The 26,199-nt window shown below is 40.2% G+C and overlaps 1 protein-coding gene across 2 annotated transcripts in view; it reads left to right on the forward strand.

The window, feature by feature from the left end:
- ITGA1 (integrin subunit alpha 1) overlaps positions 1-26,199 on the forward strand; it is a 181,045-nt gene that overhangs the window by 78,759 nt on the left and 76,087 nt on the right. For both annotated transcript variants that reach the window (XM_005891151.2, XM_070357476.1), the window contains exons 3-8: positions 128-240; positions 2,664-2,752; positions 2,873-2,984; positions 3,891-4,018; positions 17,627-17,775; positions 21,832-21,982. In XM_005891151.2, the coding sequence (XP_005891213.1) occupies positions 128-240; positions 2,664-2,752; positions 2,873-2,984; positions 3,891-4,018; positions 17,627-17,775; positions 21,832-21,982 (742 nt within the window). The remainder of the gene's footprint in view (positions 1-127; positions 241-2,663; positions 2,753-2,872; positions 2,985-3,890; positions 4,019-17,626; positions 17,776-21,831; positions 21,983-26,199) is intronic.

Genomic DNA, 26,199 nt, shown 5'->3' on the forward strand with positions numbered 1-26,199 from the left:
ACTGAGGATGACTATTCTAATTATGTCTATGGAGCTACTGTCAGTCATCTTAGAACTAGTCATACAGTAACAAAAATAAAATGTTTCTCATTATTCAAAAATGTTAATTGATTCTTTTAACTTCCAGGGTGCTTATTGGGTCTCCTTTAGTTGGCCAACCCAAGAACAGAACTGGAGATGTCTATAAATGTCCAGTTGGGCGAAGTGAATCATTACCTTGCATAAAGTTGGATCTCCCAGGTAAGTAAAGTCAAAATGTTAAAGTCTGATCCTAAACTATGCCCAGCATTCACACTGAAAGTAAATTTCAACCAACTCAAGAAAATACCAGAAGTCATCTATAAAAATTCTTCAGTTTTTATCATTCACGTATTTCTATTCCTTCTGCCTTTCATTTGCTTTAGAAATTCATCATAGAATAGCCATAGACTGAGAAGGTCTTACTAGTTCTGTAACTTTTAACTGCCTCCATTGTCCAGAATCCTTTGTAAACTCGGCAGTAACACAAAAGAAATTTTCTAAATAAACCTATTCATCACATTTACTCCACAAAATTTAACTTAGTATTTTTTAAAGAAAATAGCACACAAGGAAATTGTAATAGAGAAATTTAATTTTTTTAAAAAGAGAATAGCACAAGGTAAATTTATATTGAAATATACATATTTGATAGAAATATCATAGATAGAACATGACTAGAAAATTCCTGCTACAGCTGTGTAGGAATTAGAACCCTGTCAGTGTTCTGTACAGTATTAAGTGCCTTGGAAATGACTCAACCTCTGCAGGTTTTCTTAAGATACTGTATTTTTCAGTTTTTTTCAAATTCCTGCTTGTTCATTATGAACTTTTTTTTTTTTTTAATATTCAAGACCATAGCTTTAATAGCTGCTTTAATAGCCTCACTTGATAATTCCAACATCTGGAATATCTCAACGTCACTTTCCATTTATTACCTTTCTCTTGGAGTTAGGTTACGTTTTCCTGTTTCTTCTTATGTTTAGTGACTTTGGATTGTATCCTGGATTAAACTTTTGAATTATAAGTGTGGAGATTCTAGATCTTGTTATGTGTCTTTGGAAAGTCTTAACTTTTTGTTTTAGCAGGCAGTTACTTGGCTGAAGTCAATTTCCGAACAGCAGTGGGAAGCCCTTAAAATCTCTACTCAATTCTTCTAATTTTTTAGCTGGGCTGTGTGACGTTTACTCTGCACATGTACAATTCAGGTCATTTAGGTATTTGGAAAGAATATATCTGTGTATATTGAAACTCTCCTTTTGTGGCTTCCTTTCCAAAATACTCCCCCTTCACTTGACATTACTGTCACTGCCCCATTCTCCGTCCTCTGTTCCTTTTAGACAGGAAGACTGTGCGTCCTATTTGAGGTTTAGCCACTGGCTCAGGCCTTCCCTTGGGGAAAACAAACAAACACAAAAACAGGAAACTCATCTAGTGCTAATCTCCTCTTACGAGTGTAGACTCTTCCAGTTTCTGCCTGGTTTGCTTTGTTTTCCAATGCCTTGGGATGATTGTTCCATTTTTTTCCTTTTCCTAAAATTTATAGTTGTTGTTTACAAAGGGTTGTTCTGATAGAAGCTACTCCTCCGTTACTGGAAACTGGAATAGAGTTTCAACAGTAACATGGGGACTGGCTACATTAAGAACAATAGGAAAGTTTCTGCTATAGTTCCTAACATCCCAGGAATGCTCAACCCTAGTATTAAAACCTCTAAGCCAGGTTATTCAAGACCAGTCCCAGATGCTTTCAAAGCAAACCAGACTGGATTCCAAGACAAAGGCAGTGTTCAGACTAGGAGGTCACTGTGACCATTCAGGAATCAATCTCTGCCTCCATTTCCCACGTAAACTTACAGTAAGAAAAGATTATAGGCATGAACAGTGAGACGAGTCTTTCTCGAACTTGAGTTTTGCCACTTTTAAATATTCTAACACTCTGCTAAGCAGGGTTTTAGAAGTTTTTGCCTTTCCTGTCTAATCTTTTTTTTTTTTTTTCCTATTTTAATGTGAGTGGAACTTCTTTTTGCCCAGGTTTGCATGCTTTAGGGCCCAATGTTCTTATTTGTAATGTCAAATGTAGTCCCTTCATTATGTCTTTATCCAAACATCCTGACCACTGCTCTAATCTTGCTTTGGTTTTCTTTGTAACCCTGTTAATGTCCCTGTGATGATGAATATAATGGTTAAAATCTTGTGTTTGAGTTTTCTTTTCTGTTCTTCTACCCATTTTCCTTCTTCTTGCCAGAAATCGTTTTGTCATTGGTCATTTTTAACATGTAGATATAACATATAAGATGAGTGTGTAAATTTACTTTGTATCTACATTATGAGACTAAATATTATAATTTAATTAGCAAAAAATGTGTGAAAGGCTGTCCCGTGTTCTGATTGCCCTGATAGTCGTGCATTCTTTTACAGTTCAGCAAAAGTATTTGAGACAGTGACCCAGACAAAGCTTCGGAGACAAAAGCCAGTTTTCTGCCTTCGCTTGTTTATTATACTCCTTAATAATACTTCGAAGATTATTTAGTTGAACCAAAAGAAGAATGTCCTATGATATGAACAAAGCAAACACAAGGTTTTTATGCGAAGTCACTTAATTTTACTTTGTTTTCCACTCTCATAAAAGTTTCTTCTATTTTTAGTTAATACATCAATTCCCAATGTCACGGAAGTAAAGGAGAACATGACATTTGGATCAACTTTAGTCACCAACCCAAAAGGAGGGTTTCTGGTAAGAAAAGGAAGAGTAATGATGGTTAATGAACTAGGAATTCTGTGATCATAAATCTTCATAAAAATCTGTTATGTAATTTTTAATCTAATGGTTTTAATTTTTTAAATTTTTTAAAAGGCATGTGGGCCCTTGTATGCCTATCGATGTGGACATTTGCATTACACAACTGGAATCTGTTCTGATGTCAGCCCCACATTTCAAGTCGTGAACTCCATTGCCCCTGTACAAGGTACAGATTTTATGCAGTGTTTTTGCAATGTTTAAAAAGCGTAAGCAATGGATGAGATATATGTATACACAGGAGCATACCAAAAAGCTTGAAGTATTTTCTTGGCTACCAGCATTACCAATTTAGGTAAATGTTTGCTTTGCCAATATATAACCAAACCTCACTGCTATTTTTGGAACTGATATTAGTGTAAGTAACCTTTACAGAGTCATATTTAATCATCAGAGCTAAAGCTGTCACATTGTTTTTATTTAAAGGGTGAATTTCTTTGAGGAAGATAAACTCATTTGAAATACACATGGAATGAGAACTGTATACAGAATTAATATTGAAAAAAATTTCCAAAGATAACTCATACAGTGTTAATTAAAATTAAGTAGAGATGTAGTTTACTTGATGTGAATCCCAAACCAATTGTTACTGAATGCAGTGAATATTTATCACCTTTACTTTTTATTTAAAAAACTCTTTTTTTCTGGTTTTAAAAGAAATGTGTCCATTTTGTAGAATATCATCTTTTTAAAAAAAGATTTATGTGTTTTTTATTTATTCATTTTTGACTGTGCTGGGTCTTGGTTGCTGCATGTGGGCTCTCTCCAGCTGTGGCGCGTGGGAGTACTCCCTAGTTGTGGTGGGCGGGCTCTAGGCGGGCAAGCTTCAGTAGTTGCAGCATGTAGGCTCAGTAGTTTTGGCTCATTGGCTTAGCTGCTCTGTGGCATGTGGGATCTTCCCGACCAGGGATCGAACCTGGCCCCTGCATTGCAAGGCAGATTCTTAACCACTGGACCACCAGGGAAGCCCTGAAGAACATCATCTTTTTAAATGAGCTTCTTTCAACCATGAAACCATTTCATATTCCTCTAAAGATAGATGCCAAATTTGCATGATTGACTCTTTTTCTTGCAGAATGTAGCACTCAGCTAGACATAGTCATCGTGCTGGATGGTTCTAACAGCATTTATCCCTGGGAAAGTGTTACAGCTTTTTTAAATGACCTTCTTAAAAGAATGGATATTGGTCCTAAACAGACACAGGTATGTGACTTCATGTTTTGATTTCTGTTGTCCTCAAGATACATATGCAGAGATTTTTAATAAGATTATATTCAGAATACAAATTCATCAATAAAGCTAAAATTCAGGATGAATTTTTTATTCCATATAAAATTGCCTGCTCTCACATACCTGAATTTAAACTGCTGATCACAGCTCTCCCCTCTCTTACCACGTTCCCAACAATGAGCTTTCTCCCTTCCACTTGTTTTATCCATCCTGTTTTATCTTCTTATCCATCCTTTCTTTCCAAAAATTAATGACAGTCTTGGAGTATTTTTGTGTTAGTCGCTAAGTTGTGTCTGACTCTTTTGTGACCCTATGGACTGTAACCTGCCAGGCTCCTCTGTCCATGGAGTTCTCCTGGCAAGAATATTGGAATGGGTAGCCATTTCCTTCTCCAGGGGATCTTCCTGACCCAATCGAACCTGGGTCTTTTGCATTGCAGGCAGATTCTTTACCGTCTGAGCCACCAGGGGCCCTTGGGGAAAAAATGGAGTATTTTTAAAATCTGTAGTATTTTGGGGTCATCTGAATATTTGATTTTACTTTTACATTTATCTATTACACTGTAAAAATTTTATTTCTTTGTAGCTATTTGTGGAAATTAGTGCAGCTGTGACATGTTTGAAGTTGCTCCACAACTTTAGGAAGAAAACCTACAAGGCTGTTTTAGAGGAATAATCACTGCTTCAGTGAGGATTGGTGTCTGCAACTCAGTTTTGTAAACAGCTAACAATCAATTGCTTATATGCTCAAGGAACTCTGCTGCAGTTCTGAAGTTTCCATCTATGAGAGCTATAATTAATTTTACATTTCCGTAGTAAGATCCCAATAGAAGAGCTGTTCTGTCCAGCACCATTTGAATTCCAGCCTGCCAGTGTGGGCTTCGAGGAGTTATATGTCTCTCTGGGAGGGAACAGTGGCTCCATTCAGAGGAATGGGGGTGAACCCTGGGGTCCAGATGCTACCAGTGAATGGAAGGGACAGAAACTTGCTGAGAAGAATCAGGTCACATTTCCTCGGTTCCAGGACCCCAGTCCACAAAGAGAAAGGTTTCAGAATGCAGCCCTGTGCACTGAGTCATTTGTAGCACCTTCAGATTTCACTCAAGGGAACCTGCTTCCTACTGAGGGAGGAGCTACTTAAGTTGCTGAGTTTTTATGTCATATTTTGCTTGCATCGTTCATGGTGGAGTTTAGCCAGACTCATTCATTCCTTTGTTTGGAGGTTTCTCCTGAGGGTTTACTATGTACCAGGCTCTGTGTGAGGGCTTGGATAATCATGAAAAAATAGACAGACCTGGCCACTGCCTTCGTGGAGCTTCTGTATAACAATGTTTCTCCAAGTGTGGCTCGTGGAATTCCCACTTCTGAATACCAGAGGTACTTGGATTGTACCCCAGACTTTAAAAAATCAGAATGTCTGAGAGTGAGGCTACAGAGCCTACAGTTTAAGTAAGCAACCCACATAATTTTTAACAGGTTAAAGTTGAGAAACCATGGACTAATGAATTATTGTGTTGATATGTGAGATGTGTGTGTCTGTGCTTACTGCATGCTCCAGATTACAGGGACCTCAAGACTGAAGCCTTTATATCTCTTTTTATCCTTGTCAGTGGTCAGCCCAGTGCTTTGCTGGGCTTTTTTAGTGGCCCTTTACTGAGCACCTGTTGAATAAGTGTGTGTATCATACTGAATGCATTTTTGCATTTTTCTCTGATAGGTGAACATTTTAATGAGACTTTTTCATTAGCTGGCATTTTAATAGTCTTCTAAGTATATTATTTATATGTTGGGTTTTCGTGTTTATACTTCAGTGATTTCTAACCTTTTTCTATGTTGGCTTAAGCTGTGTTAATGACTAGTTTCATAAGTAATTCTCTAAACAAAAGAGTTTGAGAAGGACATTCACTAAGCCATCACTTTTGCCAAAATCTATTTAATAGGGCTTTAAGTACAACATATTTAAATGTTCTTCAAAGTTTGATCTTCCTTTAGTGCAGTCAGATAAGAAATTCATTCATAATGATTTAAAAAGATACTTTCATTTCAAAGAAATGTATACTAAAAAGTATGTTTTCTTTCATGTGGTCTTACAGTAATTCTCTCTAAAAACATTAACAATTTGCTTTAACAATCATTTTTTCTCCTGGTTGGTTGCTAACATAATTTAAATAGGTTTTTTTTTTTTTTGCTTTAGTTTTTTTTCCCTTTTCATTTGAAGCACCCAATCCTGCCCTAAGATTTAGAATTCGCTTCTGAAATTTTCCCTCCCCCTTACTTAGCCTCCCTATCTCTCCATTCCTGAAAGGGGCAGCTACAAAAATGAATTTTGAGAGGTATTACCCAGAAGAAGTTGCAAAACTGAAAATTTAAGAGCTAGATATGGGACTCAGACTCCTCATCCATATCAAGGATATAAACGCACTAAAAATAGAGTTGGCCAAATTTGTGAAGAGGGTTTCTCTATAGAAAGAGCCTGGTGAGAAAGGCTTTGGTAGGATCATACAGTGAGCTTGGGAAGGCTGGGACACACAATTGCTGAGTGCCTGACTCCTACACTAAAGGGCAAGATAGCTGTCTGGCTGCTGACAAGCAAGTCACGATGCTAGGATTGGCCTCACACCTAAAGTTATCAGTACAAAGAACGTATGTTTCTCATAACTTGTCATGGAGTCCTGTTTGCTCCTGTCCATAGAATCGTCTGGAAGTGAGTGGAAGCCTCTGCACAGAACAGCTGACACTATCCCCAATTCCTAGGATCACGGTAGTGAGATGTGTTCACTCAGGCGAGGATGCAGGTGAAGGGAGATCTCCAAAGAGCCCACTAAAAAGGTAATACCTGTTATTAGAACCTGATCCATCTTGGATCGGCACCAGTAGAATTTCGGTGCCCTTTATTTATTTATCTTCCCTCCCTGTGTCCATGAAATTACAATTGGCAATCTAAGGGGCAGGAGCAGAGAAACAAAGAAACAGCCAATCATGCCCCTTCCTCAACTACATGCTTCTCTCCTCCCTTAAAAGGAGGAGGAGAGAAGATTTAATTGAGTACAGCTGATTAACAATGTTGTGACAGTTTCAGGAACACGGCAAAAGGACCCAGTCATACATATACACGTATCCATTCTCCTCAAGCCATTTGATCATTTTTTACTTACAAATACAGCAATTTCATGTTGTACAGCCTAAATTAAAATATAGAGCTTTTTAAAAAAATAGATATTCTAAAACTAAAAATAAGAAAAGCCATAAGACATTTATCTGTCCATCCAGTGGGAGTAGAAGAATTTAACCCTAAATAAGTTTTACAGGGATCATGGGCCCCCCAAAATTTACATTCTAATTATACCTTGTGAGTTCCTGTTTGTTATATTAATTACAGTTATTCACTTGATCAAGGTCGAGTATTATGGCCTACTTTCTGCAGTCATAGATTTTTCATGTAGCAATTGCAATTATTGGAAGGTAGTCTCAAAGATATGAACCATTTCTGGAAGTAATTTTCTCCTCCACAAAAAAAAAAGGAAGGAAGGAAGGAAGGGAAGGAGGAAAATAAATTTTAAAACTTGTGTTAAAGTTTCCATACGACAATTAGTATACATTAGGAAAATGCAATGCAAATGACGAAAAACATCAACCCTAAATAGTTACTCACAATTTCTCCCGTGTCTCTGTGTGGTCCCATTAAGACTTTTGCAAACATAGTCAAGGAACTTTTGCAAACCAAATTTTTATCCAAGACAGAGTAAAGGCTATAAAATCACCTTTTAAAAAACCACCTATAAAAACAAACCTGAAGCACTCACTCTGAGCTTGCCATAAAAGATATGATGGTATAAACATTATGGAGGTCTTATTGATCCTCAATACCTAAACATAACATTGCTTTTAATAATAAATGAGAATGATATAAATATGCCATATACAAGTGCATTACCCTAAATAAAACCAGTAAATCGTGAGGCTTGATATGAAAGTGAAATATACTAATGGAACAATGTCTAGATTGCTCCCATCAAGAGTGTAGCGTGACATTAAACCAGGCAAAATGAAAGGCGGAAATTAATTACATTTTAGGAATATTATTTATCTTTCTTTTTACTACACATTTTATGGCCGTTTCCTAGGAGCCTTAAATCTGAGGGCTGAAGCATTGTTTTGAGGCCTGAGAAGGCTGTCTGAGGCGTGCAGCCAAACCCTGGTCTATCAGGTTGTGTGGTGAATGAGGCGAATCTCCTTCTCTAGCCTCCTTGTCTCTGTTGTCCCCTATCTCCATCCATCACTCATCTGAATTACTTTTCCCATGTAAAGTTCAGATCATGACATTTCCCTGGATAAAAATATCCTATCTCTGTCTGCTGAATAATACTCAAGCTCTCCAGTGAATTATAAATCACTTGTCACCTACTGCTGTGCACTGCCTCCTTCTCTTCTTGGCCTGCAGTCACTCCTGCCTTGACCTTCCCTAAACACATCGCTCTGTGTTCACAGGATTCTCTCTGCTTGGAAAGCCCTTCTCCACCCCAGTCCCCACGTGCTAGGCGAACTTTTGAGACTCAATTCAAATATGACTTTCCCTATGGCTATTCCCCCCAAAAGTCCCTTCCCCTCCACATCCCCACAGCATTTGCACACCGTTAATCAACTGCTCTCATCACTCAGAAGCATCGCTTTTTGTTTCATGATTCCATCTCTCCTGGTGGAATGTGAATTCCACAATAACAGTGTTGTGCATTAATCCTTCTATTTATAGAATACAGTTCAGAGTTTGTGTGTTGCCTAGCAAATAGGAGGTAAGTCATTTATGTTGGAGAAATGTAATTTCTCGAATTTTTAAATTTCTCTTTGTGTTAAAAATCATTATTGTAGTGACCATCATCTCTCACTCTCCCACTCAGCTTCATGAAGTCATCGAGCTAGAAGAGACTTGATTGTGGGGACTCTCCCCTGCCAAGACACTGCTCTACATTATGTTTTTGTTGTTGTTTAGATGTTCAGTCATGTCCAACTTTTTGTGACCCCATGGACTGCAGCACGCCAGGCTACCCTGTCTTCACCATCTCCCAGAGCTTGCTCAAACTCATGTCCATTGAGTCGGTGATGCCATCCAACCATCTCATCCTCTGTCATCCCCTACTCCTCCTGCCTTCAACCTTTCCCAGCATCAGGGTCTTTTCTATGAGTCAGCTCTTTGCATTAGTTGGCCACAGTATTGGAACTTCAGCTTCAGCATCAGTCCTTCCAATGAATATTCAGGACTGATTTTCTTTAGGATTGACTGGTATGATCTCCTTGCTGTCCAAGGAACTCTCAAGAATCTTCTCCAATACCACAGTTCAAAAGCATCAATTCTTCGGCACTCAACTTTCTTTATGGTCCAACTCTCACATTCATACATGACTACTGGAAAAACCATAGCTTTGACTAGATAGATCTTTGTTGGCAAAGTAATATCTCTCTTTTTTAATATGCTGTCTAGGTTGGTCATAGCTTTTCTTCCAAGGAGCAACCATCTTTTAATTTCATGGCTGCAGTTGCCATCTGCAGTGATTTTGGAGCCCAAGAAAATAAAGTCTGTCAGTGTTTCCATTGTTTTCCCATCTATTTGCCATGAAGTGATGGGACCAGATGCCGTGATCTTCATTTTTTGAATATTCAGTTTTAAGCCAGCTTTTTATCTCTCCTTTTTCACTTTCATCAAGAGGCTCTTTAGTTCTTCTTCATTTTCTCCTATAAGGATGGTGTTATCATGTTATCTGCATATCTGAGGTTATTGATATTTCTCCCTGCAGTCTTGATTCCAGCTTTGCTTCATCCAGCCCAGCATTTTGCATGATGTACTCTGCATATAAGTTAAATAAACAGAGTGACAATATACAGCCTTGACATATTCCTTTCCCAATTTGGAACCAGTATGTTGGTGTTCCATGTCTGGTTCTAACTGTTGCTTCTTGACCTGCATACAGGTTTCTCAGGAAGTAGGTAAGGTAGTCTGGTATTCCCATCTCTTTAAGAATTTTCCGAAGTTTGTTGTGATCCACACAGTAAAAGGCTTTTGCGTAGTCAATGAAGCAGATGTTTTTCTGGAATTCTCTTGCTTTTTCAATGATCCAGTGAATGTTGGCAATTTGATCTCTGGTTCCTCTGCCTTTTCTAAATCTAGCTTGAATATCTAGGAGTTCTTGGTTCACACACTGTTGAAGCCTGGCTTGGAGAATTTTGAGCATTTCTTTGCTATCATGTGAAATGAGTGCAATTGTGTGATAGTTTGAATATTCTTTGAACATTGTGTTTTAGGCTTTTCTTTTCAGGTGTTCAACACATGTAGCCCCATTCACTTCTGGTCTCAATTTCTCCCATAGTCTTCCCCCTCTTAACACCTTCCAGCCTCGTATTTTTGAGTATGAGTCAATTTCATTGCATCACCTTCCATCAAGCAAGAGACCAACTAAAGACCTATCATATACCAACTTTATTGTGTTTCTGAGAATACATTTCGTTTACCTGTGAGCCAGTCCTGTTCATATGCCTCTCCGTAGGGACAAAGGTTAAGCCCAGTTTCAGTTAACATGGTCTCAGAATGGTTTATGTTGACAGTTAACTTGAATTCATACTCTAATTAATTACAGTAGAAGCATGTTGTAAGGAGAAGGCAATGGCACCCCACTCCAGTACTCTTGCCTAGAAAATCCCATGGACAGAGGAGCCTGGTGGGCTGCAGTCCATGGGGTCACTAAGAGTCGGACACGACTGAGCAACTTCACTTTCACTTTTCACTTTCGTGCATTGGAGAAGGCAATGGCAACCCACTCCAGTGTTCTTGCCTGGAGAATCCCAGGGATGGGGGAGCCTGGTGGGCTGCCTTCTATGGGGTCACACAGAGTCAGACACGACTGAAGCAACTTAGCAGCAGCAGCAGTGTGTTGTAAGGCAGGGCTTTTGCACTGTAGTTCGGTAAAGGAAAACATCAAATGACCAGACCCAAAGACCGAGGACTTATTATGTAAAGCAGTTGTACATCCTACAAACACAAAGAAAACTTTATGGTGCTTCCCTGTCATTATTCCCCTAAAGAGGCCATTGATTGGATAGTATTAACTATCCAATCTAAACTCATGCTGGGCGTTACAATTTAGGCACTGGTGTTATAACTCTAACTTAACAATACAAAGTAATGGTAGAATTCTAAAGAAGGAGATAATTCCATTCCTTCACAACTCCTTGATGTAGTATATATAATAACTACTTTAAACATTTCTCTTTCTTAAACTCTCTTGTCATTCTTTTGTGACCTTTTATGAGAAAAAAAAATAGTTATTTTTGTGATTTCTAACAGCATCATTCCTTCCATATTCCTCACATTCACTTCCCTCCTTGCTCTACTCTTAAAAGAAAGGAAGCCACTTGGATAATTCATTTTAATTCAGCAGATATTTACAAAGTATCTTATTGATCAAGTATTATGCTAGGTGTATAGCAATATAAATAACAAACTCTAAAACTCTGTCCCTAATCCTGAAAAACTTCCAACTTAAAGTCAAGGCCTATATTTGGAAAACTGCAATGCATGACTGTTTGCCAAGTCACTTCAGTCGTGTCCAACTCTTTGTGACCCCATGGACTGTAGCCCACCAGGCTCCTCTGTCCATGGAATTTCCCAGGCAAGAATACTGGAGTGGGTTGCCATCTTCTTCTCCAGGGGATCTTCCCGACCCAGGGATTGAACCTGCATCTCTTATGTCTACCTGCATTGGCAGGTGAGTTCCTTACTGCTAGCACCACCAGGGAAGCAATCCATGACAGTGTGACATACATATAACAGGCATGAATGAAGCAGAACAATGAATTGATCTTTATAAGCAGGTAATTCACAATTTGAATAAAATAATATTTTCCAAGCTATGCTGTTTGAGGTGTGGAACATGATCCACATAAAAAATAAATTCCCTTAATTAAGAATAAAATATATCAGGTCTTCCAATTTGTGATTCACAATGCATGTTTTCATATTAAAGACTCTGAGAGCACTTTCAGAGTAATCCACTTTTGAGTCAGTGCAGAGCAATTCAGGAGTAAGGGAAAGCCTTGCTCTTTTGTATTATTTGAAATGTGTGGCCTTTTTTACTTACAACAGAGGGAGGCAGACAGACAGAAAAACTGTTAAACTTTGTTTTAATGATTGCTTTCTGAAAGTGTGTGATTATGGACTTTTAAAAAAATTATACCTAGCAACTTAGAAAGTTAGTATTCCCTGGAAAAGGAGGATAAGGAGACATCAGTTTGGGGTTTATCTGAAACATGAATGTAAATTTTATGCTGAAGTGGGAGGTCCTAAGTATTCCTCTTACTCATGTAGCAGGATTCTCAGCCAGTTGTGTGCCTCATTTATGCTATAGTGAATCAGCTTGCAATTATAACTACTTAATCAAGAAGTTCGAACTATATCTCCCCAGGAGTTAAATGTGTCCCTGACAGTTGTCCCTGAACAGTAACTGTTCCTCTATTGTTACTCATCCCTCACTTTGTAAGAGTTCATTGTTGGGGCTTCCCTGGCAGTCCAGTGGTTAAAACTTCACCTTCCAATGCAGGGGGTGTGGGTTTGATCCCTTGGTGGGGACCTAAGATCCCCCATACCTAGCAGCCAAAAAAGAACCTCACAGAAAACAGGGCAATGTTGTAACAGATTCAATAAAGACTTTAAAAATGGTCTATATAAAAAATCTTTTTAAAAAAGAGTCTAATTTTACTATCTTCACCCACTTATCTTATACTGATGCCATAAGCTACCCTTCCCATTCTCCCTAAAGAAGGCCCACAGCTAACCCAGTTGTGCCTTTTAGCTGCCGTCTCTGCCTACATTTTTTCATTTAGTAAGAATGCCTAGAATCGTTCTCTCTTTACTACTCCTCTCCAGTTCTCTGCTTAGCTCCACCCTCTGGGTCTTTGGACCATTCCAATACAATTGGCTGCTTCAAGTCAAATATGATGACTGTTGGTTTTTTTTATCTTTTTCTCAATTTCTGAAATGATTTAAATGTCTTTAATGATCATCCTTGACAGATTTTCCAGGCTCAAGACTGCTTTGCTTTCTCCCATTCTACTTTTATAACTAGCTGTCTGTTCTTGACCTGGGCAACTTGTTTAGGAAGCTGGATCCTCCTTCCTCCCTGAGGGCTGACCTGTGAGACAATAAATGTGCTTGTGAATCTCTCTTCTATTCATTCCCTCACCATGTATGTTCATCACTTTTTCTCTCATTATTTAATTCTCGTATTTATTTGACTTGGTTATATATGCACCTACACCCATTATGCTAGTATAGATCTGTTTCACCTGCATTAAATTTATAAACTAAGCTGGGACTTAAATGGCTCCTATTAAAGTGAGTCTCACACAAAGCCTTACGTACGTTTAGTGATGTGACTATTTTCCTGTGATGAAAGTTAATAAATGGCACCCTTTTCTGAGGAAAACACAGCAGAAACCTTTTTCTGTCTGATTCCTAATAAAATAAGAACCCCTGTGTCAGCCAGGGACCTACACTGAATGTCATTCTCCTGAGATGTGAGTTCCCACTGCCCACTCTTCTAATTTCCCACGCTTCTTCATATCTCTCTTTTTCTGCTTATCATTATTTCCCTCCTATCTCAGTTTTCTACTTGCCTGTGTGAAGCGGTACGCTCATCTAGTAAGAATGCATGAGGGTCAACTGTGAGCAAAGCAAAATAGTGGTCCAGGATAAGAGAATACCAACAGCTATGACGCAGTCCTGCTCTTTACCCCTGCCTGCCCCTTCTGAACTTATAATGTCGTTGAGAGATAAAGCATGTGTACAAAAGCTGAGAAGAATGCAGTGCTCACAGGAGCAGCACAGACAAGTTTGCTTCAGAGTTTGGAGAAAGAGAAGATCACTATGGACTCTATTGGCAACTTGGTGGACAAAGTTGCATAGAAAGTGAAACTTGAATCTTACCAAATGGGTAGGACTTAGCTTAGTTGCAGGGATAAGAAAGGGCATTTGGTCTGGGTAGAATCCTGAAGATGAGGATGATGAGAGAAGGTAAGGCCAGATGGTTGGGTGGCTGAAACTCAGAGGGTGGAAAACTGAATTTTAACCTATAGGCCTAGTATTTCAAGAAGCAGCTTGAAGTTGTATCTATTTTCTATTTTAATTAGAATTACAGTTCTCTTTTAAAGTATATTTCAAAGTCATTGATGTAGGCAATGAAGAGTTATTGGAGTTTTTGAATAAGGAAGGCATGTGATAGAAGCAGACTCTTAACACAGTTTATCTACCACCACTATGTAGAAGGATTTGAAGACAGTGGGAATGGAGGGAAGGAGATCAGCAGTGCAGAGACCATGATTGCCATGGTCCAGGTTCAAGGCAGTCAGTGATGTCTGGCCTGGGCTGAAGAAAGAATGCAGAAGTGTAGATAATAACTGCCTTAGATCCAATCGCCCAGACGCAAACTCTGAGAGCAGGAGCCAAGTGATAGCAGTTTACAAAGGGAGTGCTTCCAAAAGAAAATAGGAGGTGATTTGGGGGAGCAAAACAGAGCAGCCATGGAGTGCAAGCAAGCATGTGGCTTCAGGTGAAGCTGGGTCTGGAAGGGGCTCCAGGTTAAGTCAAGGGCCCGATCCTGCATTGCCTGCACTCAGGCCTTGCCTGTGGAGCAGGGCAAGGGATGAGGAGGGAGAAAAGTCCAGACACTGCTGACACTTGGAACCTTTGGGGCAAAGCAGCTCTAGCAGTCCAAGGACAATCATCTGATGAAAGTCTCGGGAACAGCGGTGAGAAGCAAAGTATACACAAAGGGCGAGGGAATGAGCCTTTACGAGTTCTCCTATATCCCAGCATTTACAAAAGAATGAGCTTATAAAAGTGGAATATGTGTTAAGTGGAGAGATCGATAGATAGATATGATAGAAATAAGACATAAAACATTGATATCTGATTTACTGAGATGTTATATTTTCCCAATTTTCCCCAGTAATCCAATAGTTCATAGTATGTTCTCTAAGATATGAAAAGTGTGTTGTAAATGTAAAGTGTTACATCATAAAGCGGCCTTATTTAGTTGGTATGATTTCCTTCTCTTCTCACGTGAACTCCTCCCCATGTGTAAAGGAGATGCCGTCTTTTTCCTGAGGAGTTAGCACTTTATCACCAGAATTTGACTGAAGGGAGCACACTCACTCTTAAAAAGTACTAGGATGGTTGGGCAGTGCTATGTGCAACCTTATTTGGGATTCATGAGCAAAACTTTAAAGTGAAACCAGTCTACGAAGTATGTGGTTTTTGTCTAACAGCATTCAGTGTCAGAGGATCACTCACAGAGGAGATATTTGGACTTAACCACAGTTGGAACTTAGCCAAATTAGTTAATGCAGGGGAAAAAAGGTTAAAGGAGATAAATGTTTGCACGTAAATGATTATGGTGATGGATCATGGAATCTAGGTTGGATAAAAAAAAAAAGTAACATATATGAATTAATTGGAAGTCTTAATGTGGTCAAGGAATTGATGAATTAGATATACTAGGTAAATGAGCCAAAGTTAATGTTCAGAGAGAAGAACATTTGACATTGAGATTGAGGTGCTGCAATTTTTCCAGATGACAAGGTCAAGGCGAAGACCTTGGAAGCAGATGACATAGGTGAGCTAGAGGAAAAGATTACTAACGCCAAGGAAGTCAAATAAATAAGAGACTAGGGTGTTTGATAGAGTCATCCAAGTAGTAAAATATCTAAAAATAATAACAGGAGTGACAGTTTTCAAAGTTCTTTAGTCTCCTGCTTAATCAAATCTAAACAAAGAGAAATAAAAACAAAACCAACTCTGTAAGACGCCCTGAATGGATGAGCAATTAACTTCTATAGCAACACAGCACTGCCCAACTAAATCCTAGTACTTTTCAATAACTTCTGTTCAGCATGGGACCATAAATTAGGCACAATGATTATATCTAAATAACAAAATAATTTTACTTTTATTTACACTGAGCATTTATACATACAAAGACAATGGCAAACCTACATGGTTTTCCTTAGTAATTATTCAGTATTTCCCTGAATTCCTGGTTAAAAGCTGTTAGGGTCATTGGGAAAGTAATTTAAAATCTCTTCAAAGGCTGGTGGCTCAGTGGTAAAGAACCCACCTGCCAATATAGGAGACATGGGTTCCATCCTGATCCAGGATGACTCCACATACAGCAGAGCAACGAGACTCATGTTCCACATCTGTTGAGCCTGTGCTCTGGAGCCTGGGAGCTGCAGCTACTGAAGCCCACGCAACCTAGAGCCTGTGCTCCTCACCAGGAGAAGCCACCACTATAAGCCCGCACACCGCAATGAAGAGTAACCCGCGCCTATCACTAGAGAAAAGCCCTTGCAGCAATGAAGACCCAGCACAGTCAAAAATTTAAAAAAAAAAAAAAAAATTTTTCTTTTCAGAAAAAGACAGTCCTTTGGGTAAAGAATTCTCTGAGTCCCTAATTTGGGGGTAGGAAGGTTAAACAAAGAGTAACTTCAGGCACAGTTCTTGATATAGGTTAGTTTATTGGTTCACACCAACCTTCAAAGGAGGGTTCAGAAAAAGGATTAAGAAAATGGGCAAGGGGAAGTGAATCAGTTGCGCTTAACCTTCAGTCTTTTTACTTCATGGTGGCTTTGCAGTTAGCTGCTTGCACTACCCACCTGTGGGAAAGAAGGAATGAACGAGTATGGCAGTAAGAGAGAGAGAAGACAGGGAACAAGAAAGGGAAGGGCTAGTTTAGGAACCATGAAGCTATAGCTGAGCTACTTGAAACAGGAAGCACACAAACGTGTCCTTGCCAAAAACATCCCTGATCATTCATCCACCTTCATCTTGCTCCCCTCTTTCTTCCCAGCTTGGTCCAGACTCATTGTTCTGGACCAAGAACAAGAGGTCCAGAGGCAGCTGTTCCTCAAGAGGTAGATGTTCTCAGAGCACCTACCTCTTTGCCATCTCAGTTTCTTCACAGGCGCAGTTCCTTTAGTGTGGACCCCACCCACCCTCACACTTGCCATCCAGGACGGGCCTCCACCCTCCTAGCACATATCTTTTAAGTCTCAAAAATCACTTCTGAAAGGGCTTCCCTGAGCCCCCATTTTAAATTACGCTTCTAGGTTATACTTGCCAGTAATAGCTTTTCGGTTAGTACAGCCTTTTTCACACTTTGCAGTTGAAGCTGTGTTTGAATAATTCTTGTGGTTAATCTCTCTGTCTCCCTATAGTTTAGAAGCTCCATGAAGGCAGAGACCATGTCAGTTTCATGTTCAATCCCAAAGCCTGCCAGAGTCACTCAGTAAACACTGTTGAAGAGAGAAACCAATCATTTGAGAGGTTTATTAAAGCACTCTCATTTGTGTCCTTTGGGATATGAATATTCACAAATGGCAATGATTATTGCTGTCAAAGTAGAAGGATTTGTGTATTGGTAGAGTTTTAAACCCTTTGGAAAGACTAACTTGTATTATTACATTTGATCCATGTGTTTAAACTGAAGACAGTTAAAATGAAAGTCTGCTAGATGGATAACACAGTGACTTGGTATTTCAGGTTGGAATTGTACAGTATGGAGAAAATGTAACTCATGAGTTCAACCTCAATAAGTACTCATCAACAGAAGAGGTGCTTGTTGCAGCAAAAAAAATAGTCCAGAGAGGTGGCCGGCAGACCATGACAGCCCTTGGAATAGACACAGCAAGGTATGTGTGTTCAGACACTCAGTTGTGTCCAACTATTTGCTGACTGTAGCCTGCCAGGCTCCTCTGTCTGTGGGATTCTCCAGGCAAAAATACTGGATTGGGGTGCCATTTCCTTCTCCAGGGGATCTTCCCAACCAGATCTCAGGGATTGAACCCTAGTCTCAGGTCTCCTGCATTGCAGGCAGATTCTTTACCACTAGCACCACCTGGAAAGCCCACAGCAAGGTATATAGATTAAAAAATAATAATAATAAGCCAAAGTAAAAGACTGTGCAAAAATACCTGCTTACAGTCTAGTGCTTTGGAGTATTAATGGAACAGTTATTAATACCTTAGTAATATTTAAAGCCACCTTGTTGAAATCAGATTCAACTGATTAGCTAATAATTATAGGATCAAATTTTCTATTTTACAATCTCACCATTCTTCTTATCTTTCCTTTTATTCCAAGATTTTGATTGATGCAGAACCAGTCAAAAAAACCACTTGGTCTACAGCATGACGTTCTTGGGTACCAAGATGTAATATTATATAATATCTTTTCCCTTTATTCTCTGTTTTCAGCTTCTAGTAGTCTCGGTATAAAAAATGGATTAAATTAGTCCACTTCTAATTCAGTATATGTGTATACCATAATATATCTATAATTTTACAGCATTTCACAGATTTAAATTTACAGATGTAGAGTTGTTCAAGTTCTCAAATAAGTGTTTTTAAGAAGGCAAATTAAACGTCTTATTTGAAACATTTTCAGTGAAAAGGTTGAAAAGGGGAAAGGATTTCATCATTGGTACCCTCTCTTTTTCTTCCTCACTTTCCCGAAATTCCCTCTAATTGACATTCCTCCTTTCCTCCCTTCTGCAGTCTCCTCCATGGAGTGCACATAATCCATTCTGGCTGAGTTGCATTCTACAAGCATCTACAGAACTGTCCTTTCCTTACAGAGTAGAGCATCCTCTTTTCTGTATTTTTCCTGATCCCACTCAGCTCTTTTGCTTATTTCTCCCCCTTAATCACCATGAAATCTTCTGAACAAAAACTAAACAGTACCAAAATCACAGGAAATCTAATGAGCGCTATGACTAACGTTAAGGATCCTTCTCTTAAGAGCCTTCAGCTTCTGGACTCTCACCTGCCTCTGAAAAGCCCGTCCTCTCATTCCACCTGCCAGTTAAGATCCATGTTCTAAGAGGGCTAAAACGGTTAATATGGATACTCCAAAGACTGGATTGGATCTTCAAAAATTTTAACTTTCATGTTCCGCTTCAGACTTATAAATGTTAGAAAAGCATGTGGTTATAGTTAATATGGGGCCTGTGAGAAAAATAACCACAAACAGATGGGGTAATTTTACATTTACCTGCCCATAGGATCACCAGTTTGCATGCACAGAAGTGCACATGTTTAGGTGTGCTGAGTGCACATTCTTAAATAATTCTTAAATAATTGACTAAATATGGCTGTACATTCAAAGTAAATCAAAGTGTTCTTTGAAACTCTGAGCCTGTAGGGAGCTGTGTCTTCCAAAGGCAACCACTTAAGAATGAATATTCATCTTTGAAAACTCACTGATGAAATATTCTGACTGCATTTGCTCCTGCGTAAATACCACTGTGAATACCATGTCCCTATATGGCTTTTGCCTCTGTGTTTTCACAGAGGGTCTAGCTGTGGGACATAGAGTTTATTGAGTTTTGTATATAAATAAAACTCCATGATGATATTGCTAAGTACTCTTCTTATAAATTAGTTTTGCATGTTTAATTGTTCTTTATTCCTTTCAGGCAGGATCAGTTCAAACAGTATTTCTAAATATTTAGAATCCTTACTTCCATTTTCAGTGTTTCCTAGTTAAACATATTTTTGTGTCCCCTTATCCCTACCCCAAATTGTCTTTCTTTTCGTTGCTTCACATTATTTACTCATAAAGCCTGGATTCTCTTGTCCCAAAGAAAGAGATTCTCCTGGGGTATATTAATGTATAAAACCATGCAGACTGGTCAATGCTCATTTTAAAGAGAGAATAATGGATGGTGGTAAATGGGGATCAAACACAATTTGCAGGAGATATTTGAAACATAAAGGCTACACACATGAGCTCTGCCAATGCTACCCATAGAAAGCCAGTCCTGGTTTCACAGCTACCAGATTTTCTTTAAGGAACGTCTTTTAATCATCGCCTTCAGCTGATGTTCATTCAGTTATGGCCTTGATCTTCAAGAGAGTCAGGAGATTTTGGCAATCTTCTAAGATAATGGTCCCCAACCTTTTCAGCACCAGGGGCTGGTTTTGTGGAAAACAATTTTTCCACAGACTGGGCAGGAGGAGGATGGTTTCAGGATCACTCAAGTGCATTACATTTATCGTACACCTGATTTCTGTTATTATATTAGCTCCACCTCGTATCATCAGGCATTTGATCCTCGAGGCTGGGGACACCTGCTGAAAGGAATCAGAATTGTAAAAAGGATTGATATCTCATCATATCCATGTCCAGATTTCATTTAAAGACTAGACTCTAACATCTATTTTTCACCTTTGTACATAGAAAGAAGTAAAAAATCTGTTTGTCTGGTATAGAGGGCAGAGATACACAATTCCCCAGTGGTCAGTACTAAAAAAAAAAAAAAAAAGCTTCTTTTTCTCTTTTGAAAATTGTAGGAAAAATTGAAAATTAAAAAACATAGTACAACAAAATCCTATGTACACATCAAACAAAATCACCAGTTCTTAACATCTTGTCATATTTGCTGTAAGTCCTTTTAAAGGGAAAACAAGCACAGATGAATTGTTTTGCTCACATCACCAGAATCCTCTCTCCCTCCTCACAAGATACCCGCTACCGTGCATTTACTGTGTATCTACATTAGAACTAATATTTACCGTGGCAAACCGTTGGGAGGTTAAAACAAGAGGTGTTTCTTTGGTGTATTCCAAACTGCAGCTGTTTGTCCTCATGACCAAAGTAAAATATTTATCTTTCTGTTGTTTTCTTATTTTCTTTTGACCAAAGTAAAATATTTAAATAGACTATTCAGTACAATGATTGGTACATTTTATACCAAAATCTAAAAAAAATATTATATGAAATCCATTCATTGTTTTAAGCCTAAGTAAAGTGTACTCGTCTTGTGCAAGACTCTGGAGGGGAACATGAAGTGAGTAAAAGAAAGTAATAAAGGGAAAATGTGCCTCTGTGTGCGCGCGTGTGCGCGCGTGTGTGCACGCAGGAGATGCAAAACAAACAAAAATTGTCAGTTTCCCCTATCTTCCATCACTTTCCATAAATATTTGTTGAATTAAATCAAAATTCCTTTTTTGAAGTTAGCACAATGTTTCCTTTCTCTCTATACCACCTCCTCCTACCTCATCCCCAGCAGCCTTTGTCCTCAAACTTAATTCAGACCAAACCTTTCATAGCTAGCCAAACCCTCCTTGCCCCATGAACCCGACTCTGTCACTGACTCAGACCACGGCCATCTGCAGTCTAATTCCTATGTCTAAATTTTACCCCATATCCAAGCGCTCTCTCAAGCACTCACAGCCATGTAGATACTCCGTTTTCTCCCACACCCACTCAGTAGCTCAGAAGATGGCCACACTCTTCCGTGAATGTCAGACTAGGTGTGGGAAGTGAGAGTTAAGCAAAAGCTTCTGCCAAAAGCAGACAGAAAGAGGACTGTCAAGTGAGACAGGAATGTTTACAGAGAAAGGTGGGTCTGGGAGAGTATTTAAAATCTGACCTTCTCTAAACTTCTGTATGCTCCAGTCAACACCTTCCCTTTGAAATTTCTAAAGAATGAAAGACTGCTGCCTTTTGGGTAAACAAAATATCCCACAAGGGATAAATGGTGATTAGCAAAATGGTAACCTCTCCATCATCTGGAATAAATCTTAACCTATTACAAACAATGAGCATCATGGCTCCTGGCTTGAACAATGGGAGTCAATGTTAATGGGCTCCCTGGAGCTGGCAGTGTTTTCATTTTGTTGATCACTTTGCCTAAACTTGGGCTGATGTTTGAATTGCTCCTCTTTTGTCTGTGATTATTTCAGGAAAGAGGCTTTCACTGAAGCCCGGGGTGCCCGAAGAGGGGTTAAAAAAGTCATGGTAATTGTGACGGATGGAGAGTCCCATGACAACCACCGGCTGAATAAGGTCATCCAGGACTGTGAGGATGAAAGCATTCAGCGGTTTTCCATAGCTGTAAGTATGGGGCTAGAGATGGCTTTCGGGCTCTGGTGTGTGCATATCATGATTATTTTATGAGCTATGTAAGCAAGGTTGGAAAACAGAAGTGTCTCCGTTTGGAAGTAAACTCTGTGGAGGCAGGATTAGGTCTTGCCCCTTTTGTGTCTTCAACATAGTGTCAGGCGACTGGAGACTCAGCCAACAATCACTGCAAGAAAGGAAGGGAGAAAATGAGGAAAGGCTGAGGAGGGAGAAGGGAGAAAATGCATAAGAAGAAGCAAGCGAGGGAGGGAGAGAGAAAGAAAGGGACAGAAATAGGGAGGGGAAAAGTGGAAGAGAAAGGGAAAAGATGGAGGGATGGAGGGAGAAGAACATATGCCTTCAGCCTTGGGGGAGGGGGGTTTCTTAAATTGATTTTTTTTTTAAATAGAGAATGAAAGATTTCAGAACTCTAAAAGTTCAACCAAAATTGCTTTTCAACAAAATCCTTTTTATTTATAGTTCAGTTCATTCAGTTCAGTGTCTCAGTCGTGTCCAACTCTTTGTGACCGCATGGACAGCAGCATGCCAGGCTTTCCTGCCCATCACCAAGCCCCAGTAACAACAGCTATTACCCACAATTTGTTTTTCAGCATTTAGTCAGTGATATTTCCCTTTTTCCTTTCAAAAGTGTGAACAGTTGAAAGACACCCCATCCAATTGTAGGTAGGGAAGAAAAAGAGATTCATCCTTGATGAAGTCCCAGAACACACAATTGAGTCACTGCTTCCCTGAGGCAAGGTGCCTATTTCTTATTTTATAACCAAGGTGATAATAAATAGTTGCAACATTTTCTTTTTCATTTGGGGTATAAGATTTTTAAAAATTTAAAACAGTCCATAATTTCTCATTCCCCTTGTTGTTACTTCTTTAAGTTATCATTTGCCAATTATTATTCAATCCATCATTACCTCTCCTGCTACTACTGTTGTAGCCACGTGTTCCGGGAAACAAACTCACTCAGAAGGACAATGCAGATAGTGGAGTGCAGTTTATTACACCGGCGGGCCCAACGCAGTGTCTCCTCTTAGCCAAGGACCCCAACCAGTTTTTGTGAAAACCTTATATACCCTAAGTGTACGTGCCCAAACCCACCTCCCCAAGTTCCCTGAAACTAGTTTGAACAAAGGAAGAGAAAGATACAATCAAAGTTAACCCGTGATCATATGCCTTAAGCCTAGGTAGTTAACAGTGGACAATTATCAATAGGCCTGTGGTCATACCCCAATAAGCATAATAGAATTTATGATTCTATTTGGTTACACAGATAATTAGGGTATTCTTTTAGGCAATGGAAAGTCTAGGTATGAGCCCTGGGGTTCTTGCATCCGGGAGGTCTGGTTTTCCAGTTGGTATGTCGTTTCCATAGATCCTGGGCATAGAGCTCAAAGTCCACAGTCCGGCCCAAGATGGAGTCCTGCTTTCAAGATGGAGCCCATTCTGTCTGTTTCCTCCTACATTCCCCCCTCTTGATGCTCTTAACTCATAGTATGAGCATCACTCATAGGGACATATTGCACCCTGGCTCTCTGACTGCCAATTTGGGAGAATGACACCAAGCTCTGGGTTACAAAGTTCATAATACTTTGTAAAATGCAGGATCCACAAAGCAGAACTATCAAGGCAACTATAACAATGGTAAATATAGTTTCCCACCAATCACCCTTCACTCAAGATAGGACTGAAGTCCAAAAAGAAAGATCATCATCAGACATAGCTTTTACCTGACCGTTCATGTCATCTAGGGTGGCTGATATATTGCCAGATAAAGCAGGAATATATACACAGCATTCAACATTAATTATAGCACAGGTCCCTCCTTGTGCTGAAACTATGGTTAGTTCCAAGATGATACCAGCAAGTCCTTGTAGCAGCAGTTAATTGTAGAGCTTCACCTCTTTTTCTTCTTTAAGATGATCTTGGTTTCACAGAGATCAGTGGGGTCCTTTTGTATAGTCCACTCAGCGTCCTCCGGGTCTGTGTGGTATGTTCTCTTCACCCTCATGTGGAGGATCCAGGGAGTGACACCTGCAACTTTAACTGCCGTAGGAGTGGTTAGAACAACAGTATATGGACCCTTCCAATGTGGGGCCAAGGAGTCGTGTTTCCAGTCCTTAACCCACACCTGATCCCCAGGCACAAATTCATGAATCTGTTCCCCATGGGGGAGCGGCACCCTTTCTTGTATAAACTTAGTTACCTGACTTATTACCTTACCCAGTTCCATCTGCTGTGAAATCCCATCTCCCCTTACCTGAGGCAAATTTGTTGACATCTGCTTTATTATGGGAAGGGGGCCTCCCATACACAATTTTGTATGGAGAATAGCCTTAGGACCGTGGGGTCATCCTGAGTCTGAGCAGAGCCATCAGAAGCAAGTCCACCCAGGAGCAGTCAATCTCTATGATCCACTTGGAGAGTCTCTTTAAGTGTCCAGTTGGTTCATTCCTCTATCTCAGAACTCTGAGCCTATATGCAGTGTGCAGTTTCTATTTGATGTTTAAAGTTTTGCTTACTTGTTTTACTAAATCAGCTATGAAAGCCAGGCCATTGTCTGGCCCAATACTGGTAGGAAATCCAAATCTAGGAACTATTTCCCTAAGCAGGCACTGGGCTACTTCTGATGCTGTTTCAGTCCAGGTAGGAAAAGCTTCTACCCACCCCGAGAACGTACATACCATGACCAGCAGGTAACGGTGTTGGTGAGGTTTCATTTCAGTGAAGTCCACTCCCAGGTGTTCAAAGGGCAGCGTGCCTTTCAGCTGAATCTCTGGAGGTTTTTGTCTGTGCCGAGAGGCAGCATTAGCCTGTGAGCAGGCAGCATGGCCTAGGTGGGTCGCTTGGTGTGTTTGGTTTACCAGAGTGTGTGCCAGCTCCTCCGGTACCAATAATTCCGCTTTGGCTAACCTGACAGCCGTTGTCCTTGTTTGATCAGGCTAGTGCCATCAGTATATAGGACCCAATTAGGGTCTGGAACCTTGTGTCCTTCTTTAAAACAAACCCCAGATACCTTACCTCCTCCTTGCAGATCTGTGCCTTCTTCTTCAACACCCAGTAACCTGTTTCCATCAGCAGCTGGAGCAGTGTTTTTGTCCCTTCCCAGCATTTTTTCTTTGTCTCGACATCCAGCAGCAGGTCACCCATGTATTGTAGGAGCCAACATCTGTACTTTTCCGGGTGGAATGAGTCCAGGTCAGAAGCCAAGGCTTCCCCAAAGATGGATGGGAAATGCTTAAACCTTTGTAGGGGAGTCCAGGTGAGTGGTTGTTTGGTGCCCCCAACTGGATCTTCCCATTCAAAGGCAAAGATGGGCTGTGACGCTGGGGCGAGGCATATGCAGAAGAAGGCATCCTTGAGATCTAGGCAAGTATAAACTTTAGTCCTCGGTGGGAGGAGGCTAAGTAAGGTATAGGGGTTTGGAACAGTGGGGTGTAAAGTCACAGTAGCCTGGTTGACTAGCCTGAGATCCTGTATAGGCCTATAGTCCTGTCCTCCTTCCTTTTTGACTGGCAGTACTGGCGTATTCCAAGCCGACTGGCACTCTACCAGAATGCCCGCTTGTTTCAATCTATTGATGTGGGGTAGTATGCCAGCCTGGGCCTCTATTTAGCCAGTCTGGTTGGAGGGGGTGGGGGGTATCTTCCGCCCAGACCTCAGGGAATAATTGAGTTAGCTCTCTCTCATGCTCTTCCGGCCCACCTGGCTCTTCCTTCAGAGGCTCATGCAACCTCCACTCATATTGGGGGGGTATTGAGAGAGAGAGCAAATAAGTCATAATGTCCATCCGGAAGGTGGGCCTCTCCTCTGGGGAGAAAGTCACTTGTGCTCCTAATATGGAGAGAAAGTCTCTTCCCAACAGGGGTACTGGGCACTCAAGAATGTTTGGTCCCCCACTTTTAAGGTTACCATGGGTTCTCGGGGACCTAATATCTCTGAGCCCTGGCAGCCCTATTTAATTTCCAAGCCAGCAACCCTCACAACTGCAGGAGCTTCCTTCTCCTTCCTTGCCTTAGAGCATTCATTCTTCCAGTGGCCAAAACCTCAGCACCAGGCACACTGGTTTGGCTGTAACGGGGCCAGGGGCCTCCACTGGGACCGGTTGAAGGACTGTCCTGTCCCTGGGGCAGAGGAGGTTTTCTGGAGGGCCCAAGATAGACTTTTCCAGAGCAGTAGCTAGCATTGTAAATCTCTTG

The sequence above is a fragment of the Bos mutus genome, chromosome 20, assembly GCF_027580195.1.
Source record: "Bos mutus isolate GX-2022 chromosome 20, NWIPB_WYAK_1.1, whole genome shotgun sequence".
NCBI classification, from domain to species: Eukaryota; Metazoa; Chordata; class Mammalia; order Artiodactyla; family Bovidae; genus Bos; species Bos mutus.